Source organism: Anoplolepis gracilipes, chromosome 12 (genome assembly GCF_047496725.1).
Source record: "Anoplolepis gracilipes chromosome 12, ASM4749672v1, whole genome shotgun sequence".
Lineage (NCBI taxonomy): Eukaryota > Metazoa > Arthropoda > Insecta > Hymenoptera > Formicidae > Anoplolepis > Anoplolepis gracilipes.
In genome coordinates this window covers 4,847,922-4,855,873 of record NC_132981.1, presented here as the reverse complement: position 1 = coordinate 4,855,873, position 7,952 = coordinate 4,847,922, and the positions used below count along the sequence as shown (strand labels likewise).

General features: G+C 27.0%; 1 protein-coding gene across 1 annotated transcript; it reads right to left on the bottom strand.

Annotated features, from left to right (window-relative positions):
* Positions 1–1,980: 1,980 nt before the first annotated feature.
* On the bottom strand, positions 1,981–7,103 carry LOC140671854 (retinol-binding protein pinta-like). Its single transcript, XM_072903519.1, has 5 exons — positions 6,789–7,103; positions 5,516–5,675; positions 4,674–4,779; positions 4,172–4,550; positions 1,981–3,938 (listed from the first exon to the last, which is right to left on the bottom strand). The coding sequence occupies exons 1-5, from the start codon at positions 6,973–6,975 to the stop codon at positions 3,853–3,855; spliced, it is 918 nt and encodes a 305-aa protein (XP_072759620.1). The 5' UTR covers positions 6,976–7,103; the 3' UTR covers positions 1,981–3,852.
* Between the last annotated feature and the right edge of the window lie 849 nt (positions 7,104–7,952).

Below are 7,952 nucleotides of genomic sequence, written 5' to 3'. Positions count from 1 at the left end.
CGATACGTGATACAAAAAGGACATTATGGCAAGTATACTAAGCCATCACTGGATAGTGGAATATTCTATATTCGAAGATGAAAATGTAAAGTGTAGTATTTGTGAACAAGTTTTTAGACTTTTTGAAACAATAGAACCGTTCAAACAACACATAATCACTCAACATATGGAATATTATCGAAATATTATTATACCAGAAGGCAAAAGTAATTGGTTGTGGTCAATCTTTTACGTAACAGATATTCTGACAGTAATTTGCTCTATTTGTAATAACACTTTTTATATAAGACTCAATGAATTTCAATCTATTAGAAATCATTTAACTAGGGAACATGGATATAATTATTCTAGAGGAATAAGTTTACGCGACTGGATAAAGCTCTACACTAGAGAGCTAAATAGACAAAAAAAACAATGCTTATTGTGCTTCAATATATATGAACCAATAAATTCTTACAATCTCGCGAGACACTTGATCAACATTCATACAGCTCATCCACCTCCATCAATTGGAATAAGTGAAGAATAGAAATAAGAGAATAATTAGAAAGAAGAAAAATTGGTAAGTTTTATGGACATTATTGTTTGATCTCTTTAGAATTTCTTACACGTGTTTTTATGTATGTATAATAAACACGTCATATTCAGATGTTTAGCATTTGTTTGTCATAATAAATACTATAAATATTTGAGAGTTAGATATGTAGCAATATATTTATGTTTTAAAAGAGCTATAAATATCTGAATTTCTGAAAGCTTTATTTAGCTGGAATTATATTTAAATATTGACAATTGTATTGTTTATTTATAATTTAAATATAAATCACTAATTTATAAAAATGTATACCTTTAAATACTCAAGAATCTTTGAATCCAAAAAATATTTAAATCTATATTTTGAGTTCTCGAATATATGGATCATAAAAATTCTAATGGTAACAATTTTGATTTAATCATTTTTGTATTTAAATATAGATTAAGAAGCAACCAAATTTAATATTCAACAAGATCAGAACTGATTCCAAGAGAATTGCAGATAATGCTACATCAGGAAGCTATATATATCAACAGTAAACCTAATTTTCTATTCTAACAACTTAAATCATCCCAAACAAATTAAACAATTAGAAAAATAAAATCCCGCCTTGACAAATGATTATTAGTTTTATTTTTATAATATGTAACGCACGTAAAACAATCTCATAGATACAATTGTATTTATTTTCTTGTAAACTTGTTCTTGTAAATTTGTTCATTATATCTTAATTAAGCATTATCTTGTAAATTTCAAAGTTTTTTTATCTAGATTCTGTCATTTTAGACGCATTTTAGACGTATATAATAAATATATTGTAAAATCTATAAAAAATTATATATTCTAGAAAAATAATATTTTTAATAAAATTAATTTTAATATGTGTATAAGTTTAAATGTTGCATTTCTTCAAATAAAAATATATATTATTATACGATGTTTTAAATATAACAAAAGTAATACAAAGCGGATATACTGTTATTAATAAAATTTTAAATAAACGTAGCAAATGTCATTTGTGCACAAAATTTTAATTATTTTAAAAGAAAAATTTAATAATGGTTGATTAATTTATTCCGCCTACTATGTTCAGTTAATTTATTCTTCTTTATTGTCTATTTTTACACTAAATCGACTAAACGAATTTTTCCTAATTAAAATATTTTCTTAAATTAGCAACTTTTAATACTTTTAAATAATTGTAATAATATAGTTTCTACAAAATTATAATTGTTTCAAAATAAAAGTTCATTATAATATTCGATTAATTTATTTCTTTTTATATTTATCTCATTATTTTTCTGATCAAATTGAATAAAACAAATATTTTTATTAGCATTTAATATTCTTCCTTTTATAATAGAGTAACGCTAATTTCTACTTTAAGGATATAATATAAACTATTATTTTTGGAAAAAGTTATGTTAAAAAAAATCACGCAGCATATTTCACATATATATTATATACATAAAAACAAATATGCTTTCTCCCTCAAAGTCACAAAACTTATGTAGGAAACATTTTACGATAGAAGAAAGTTTCGAAGAAAATATGGTGAATTTTTATCAGATACAGCCTGTACATGAAAACAGATCTAGCCCAATATGAAATATGTAAAATAAAAAATATATAATATTAGATAGATAAAATTATCGCGCCAAATATCTATGTTGTATGTGACCAGATCATATCGCGTCAAATTTCGAATTTATTTATGTATAATTTTATATATAAGACAATTTTTTCTCGAATGGATTTACTTTATAAGGGTGGGTATACATTAGCGAACGAACGCGGAAACGGATAGTGAACGCGAACGTTTGGACATTCGCGTTTGTGTTCATAAGTTGTTTGTTCCTTTTCTTCATTACACCAAATATTAGCATCGACTAGTTTCGATGTTTGCTACAGTAAATTAAGATTTTATACAATACATACGAAAAGTATAATTAGAATGCAACATTAGTGTTCGCTGTTCGTTTGGTCACTAGGTGTATACCCAGCCTAATAAAATTATTTATCCTTCAAATCTTATCATCGAATATATTCAAAAATTTCTAATGTTGTGAAGCTTATCATAAAATCTTTATTGATTTTTGGATCCATATTTTATCCTAATATTTTTTAATATCCAGCTAGCATAGTTCTGATCAATAAGGAATATTTCTACTAAAACTAAAATCAGAGACTTAAAGACTAAATGATACAGAGAGAAGAAGAAACGAAAGAAAAGAACAGTATAGTTTACGGAATTATACGCATGTTCTTAAACTGCTTCCTCGCCTTATCGATAATGCGTTGTGAGAATAGTTCCGAACTTCATAATAAATCGAGACGTAGCTCGAGATGCAACTACATCTTCATCTGCAGTTAGGGAAATCAAATGAACACCAAAAAGTGGATCCAGTCATGTAGTTCCGCCGACTATTAAATGGATCTAGTTAGCGTCACTATACCATGGAGAAAAAAGGAGAACGTGGGGCCTTTCATAACTGGACATAGCTAAATTGTAGTGCAATTTTACTTGCCCATGATTTAAGAACATAGGTTTTAAATAATTTAACTTTTATAACAAAATCGTAGAGGCAGAAGAAATGAAAGAAAGAGATTAACAATGTCGCGTGGCCAGAGAACAATCCGTTTCATTTATAGTATTATTTTATACTACATCCCCGATATAACAAATCAAGTAAAATGTAATGTTGTATCGGATCATTATCCCTTATTAATGAATTAATATTTTTGCGTATGAATACAAGGACATAACATAAAAATTAACTAAAATTATGTAAATCAAATCAATCAAGATACACGTATATACATACTTTGTACGATTACAAAAGCAGCTATTACTATTTATATGTGTACTTATATGTGTATTTTTTTTTTTGCAAAAAAGTTTTAATACCAAATACACTTTATGTACAGATAAATCATAATAGTCTTCACAATATTTTTTGTTTGTAAAGAGCACAATTTGAATACATAAATCTTGGTTTATTTATTGTTAAAGAGAAGTTGCATGCGCCCATCGAGCGTTCGTTAACAATATAAAAGAAAAAATTGTCAAAGAAAATATGCAATGAGAAGAAATAGAAAACACATGTGTAAAAAAAATGTATATTTTAATTTACTTATATAAACAAAATTAGGAAAGTTTAATCTCATTTTACTTCTCGTCGCATTGCAATAAATCCTTCCTTCTTTTAGTTCTATATCATTTTCACTACCGAATTAATCGATATATTTCTAATTTTCGCAATTTTTATTCGGTGTTCTATTCTATTCAATGCATGGAAATATAATTCATTTGTGTCTTATTTCGATTGCTTAGAAATAATCTTGTACTTGTCGTCATCGATATACCAATCATGATTCCTTTCGACCAGTTCCTTCATACATCCTGCAAGCATAGGAACTTATTTTACATAAATTATACAAATATACAAATCTAATTCACGTGATGATCAAATTGTTATCATAGTCGCTAACGTTATATATAATGTTTTATTTCAATTGCATACTGTGTTTTAGGTGCAGAAAGTCGAGTAATCTCTTACTGCTTAATAAGACATATTTTTATTCTTCACTCTAGTGTCACAATCGCCTCGTTCTGCGTATAATTATCATAATTACCTATTATTTCTTGGACTGTGCCATCGGTACCGCCATACTCGAACGGTCGAATATTAACCGGGATATTTTCGAGGCATTTAGGTATCATAGTTTCATCACATTTATAAACGTGAAATCTTCGTTTTAGTTTCTCGCTCATGAAAGGCTTGAAAATCGCCAGTCCTATGTGAATGTACGTTGGCGCGTTGATAAAATTGATCGATCGAAGTCTCAGAGGATAGCAACTCTGCCAAGCGTGAACTATGTTCATCGCGAGGCGAGGATTCACTTGCTTCAAGTAACGCCAAGTCACACCATCCAAGTCTATGAATACTGTCAAACCATATAAAGATGGTGGAATGTAGTCCTTCATTATCACATCTGTAGTCATTATACCGATCTATAAAAAGAATTTTTCATTAATTAAAAAACATACAGACGTGGAACGAAAATATGGCTTCTATTTATTGCGATGACACTTGACGCCATAAATCGGTTTAAATGTCACTGTAGTGAACCATACCTTAATTACGTCAAATAATTTGTGCACATCCGGATTATACTGCGCTGGGCGTATAATAAGCACCATTCTTCCTTGATTGTCCAGCTTTCGTAAAAACAAAAATATCCTAGATGCAGACAAAATATTAAAAAGTTCTTAGAACAAGTTGATGTGCTTTCCAATCTTACGCAAACAAAATGCTTTTAGCATTCTTCAAAAGTAAACTTGAATAAAGTGAGAGTATTATTGATAACTAAAAGAAAAAACTAGAAACTTGTGTTTTTAATAAAAATTTTTATATTTATATATAAGTATATTTTTAGACTAATCATGAAATTAAAATATAACAAAAAAATACAAAAAAATTGAAATAAAATTGATATCTTTATTAGAGAGAGTTTCTATTAGTCGTTTTTATCAGCCTTCAAATGAAAACAGTTTGACGATTTGTCATTTACGAGTACTTGAAGTAAAATCATTAACCGAGACTGATGAGGACTTAAACCATATAAATTGATATAATTAAGTCTGATTTGCCATAATTAATAATAAATGTACATCATAATATAATTTGTAACTGCGTTGTCATAAGAGAAATTACCGATAATAATTATTTTAGATGCTGGAAGTAAAGATCCACATTGAGAGAATCATCTTATTCAAATGCTCCTAAGTGTTATTTTCTTGATAATAATAATAAAGCAAAAAAAAAGATTTTTTTAGACTAATAATAAAAAATGCAAGATTAAAAATACAGATTATCTCAATGCATCTCACAATCAGCATCATCCGAAAACACTCATCGTGAGATCTCTCGTAAACTTTCGTATTCTAATTATACTCCGAAATAATTATAGTGTTACCCCAGATTAAGTAGCTCTTGCATTATTGGTCGGAACGGATTTCTGTTCGCGAACCATTCCGGTATATCAAGTCGCAGCTTATAATAGTTTCGCAACCTAGTCTTAGTTTTCTCTATGTTAAATTTGCAGACTCTTAAAAATCGCAGGATAAAAAAATCATCTGTGAACAAATTAATTATTCTCCTCGGATAAAAGCAGCACAAAGTTTTAGGAGCAAGCTTTCTTATTTGCTCCTTTTATTCCATTTCTCAAAAAATATTAATAAATCTATTTCATATGTGAAATATTATATTTGGATATTATGTTGTCTCTCTCCGCCTCTCTCTCTCTCTCTCTCTCTCTCTCTCTCTCTCTCTCTCTCTCTTACTCCTCCTCTCATAATAAAATATCATTTTTATTATTTTTATTATTATTTATTTATTATTTATCATTTTATAACTTTTGTCTTTTTAATTTAAAGTTTTTTGTGTAATATTACTAGAATATATAATATTTTAATATCATACTATATACATTATATTTCTATAAAATATGCTTACAAGTTTAAAAGAGTAAAAAAACTTTGACCTTAAATCAAAGAGGTTACTTTATTATCAATAGTCATATGATGCATGAATCGTCTTAACTGTTGATATTATAATTGCTAATTTCAGAATTATAAGGGCTGTATGATGAATGATATAATTCAAACAAGTATTTAAAATATTATTTATTTTTGCGAAAATAAAACTAATATACCGATAGCATGAAGCAAAATGCATATTATGACAAATTTAAGAATTTAAGATTTTTGCACTTTGTCGTGCATTGAATTCTGCTTATTTTATAATTAATGTAAGATAGTGGTTTAATATTTTACATATAAAAATATATATATAATATATTTACTCCTTAAATATATAACACACCTAATTATTTCTCAAAACATTGAAGATATAAAAATTATTATACAAAAATAAAGAATGTCAGAATGTAATATAAATTTCTCGTAATGTGCGAATTATATTATTTATTAAAATTTTCAAAATATTTATTTATTTCTAAGATATCAAATATTGTTTGAATTATATTCTCTTTATCGTGCGATTAAAGGTAGATACAACAGAGAAATAATTTAGATATTCAAGTTATATCAGTCCGTCAATAATTATTAATTCTAGTTGAAAATAATATGGTTTTCATACTTTGAAATTAATAAATCGTAATTGAATTTCATGCATCAATTTTAATACAATAGCGAGATACTAGGCGACTCAAATTTCGTCATTTTTACCTGTTCGTGCACACAAATCGTCGTTCTCCTCAATCCAACGTTTTATTTCTAGGATCGCTTCCTTTCTATTCTCATCGGTCTCATTCAAATTCGTCATCGCGTATTGTTTGTCCTCACTAGTCAGCAGACTATGCTGACATTGTATGTCGCTGTCATCACCACTATGCCAACTTCGTAAATCCGTCATCGCAATGATAGTGAGCACTCTATCCACGAAGGAAACACGTCTATGTGGCAACGAAATCTACGAAAGCAAACTGCGAACACATATGTAGCATATATGCACTAAGATAACTGTTCGACAAACACGATATTACAGTGTAATCTGTGGGTCATTTTTACAATAAATTATCCTTGCCTCTACAAGAAATTGCGTCATCTGGAATAAACCGATCTGAATAATGTAGATGTTTGGAGGGGATTTATCAAGTGCTTCTTGTCTTTCTCTGAGAAGCTGAATTTGAAAAAAGTGTTTTAAGTCTTTTAAATTTAATTTGTTTTACCATAGCATAATTTTATGGACTTGATATAAAATTATATTAGATATATTTTTTCTTTATTTAAAAATAATTGTATTAAGAATATATAAGGATTATACAATGTAAAGTAGATGGAATTATCATAAATCTTTCTTCTTCGCGACTGAGAAATTACACATGTCAATTATAATCGTACGTATATATAGAGAGATAAATGATTTATATTTTGGCTATCATAAAAAAGTATTTATCATGCTTTGATTTGATTTACATCAACAAGTGCTAAAGTTTAATTACCTTAAACTAATTAATCAAAGGAATGAAATAATCAATTATCAATATACTTGCCTGAAATATGATCATTTCAAAAAGAATATTATTAAGTTTTAAAATACTTTAAATATTATAATAAACTATATTTATTGCAAATATATATATTTATCATATATTATGATAAACAAAAATCTCATATAAAAAATAGGCTAAATTGTCAAACACTCTTTTACATTTTAAATAAAGATACAATTATACATAATCTATAATAATAAATACACCTATTAATTATTTTTAGAATGTAGAAGATTAAAAAAAATTATAATACACAAATAAAGAATTACAAATATAATGTAATAGAAATATATATATATATATATATATATATATATATATATATGTGTGTGTGTGT

What these genes read in the sequence shown, in the direction of transcription:
- LOC140671854 (XM_072903519.1), bottom strand. Translation starts at nt 6,975, where the DNA reads ATGACGGATTTACGAAGTTGGCATAGTGGTGATGACAGCGACATACAA. An exon ending in AATTATTTGACGTAATTAAG is followed by an intron (nt 4,551 to 4,673) that starts GTATGGTTCACT and finishes TTCTTTTTATAG; the next exon opens with ATCGGTATAATGACTACAGA. An exon ending in CACAGTCCAAGAAATAATAG is followed by an intron (nt 3,939 to 4,171) that starts GTAATTATGATA and finishes CTATGCTTGCAG; the next exon opens with GATGTATGAAGGAACTGGTC.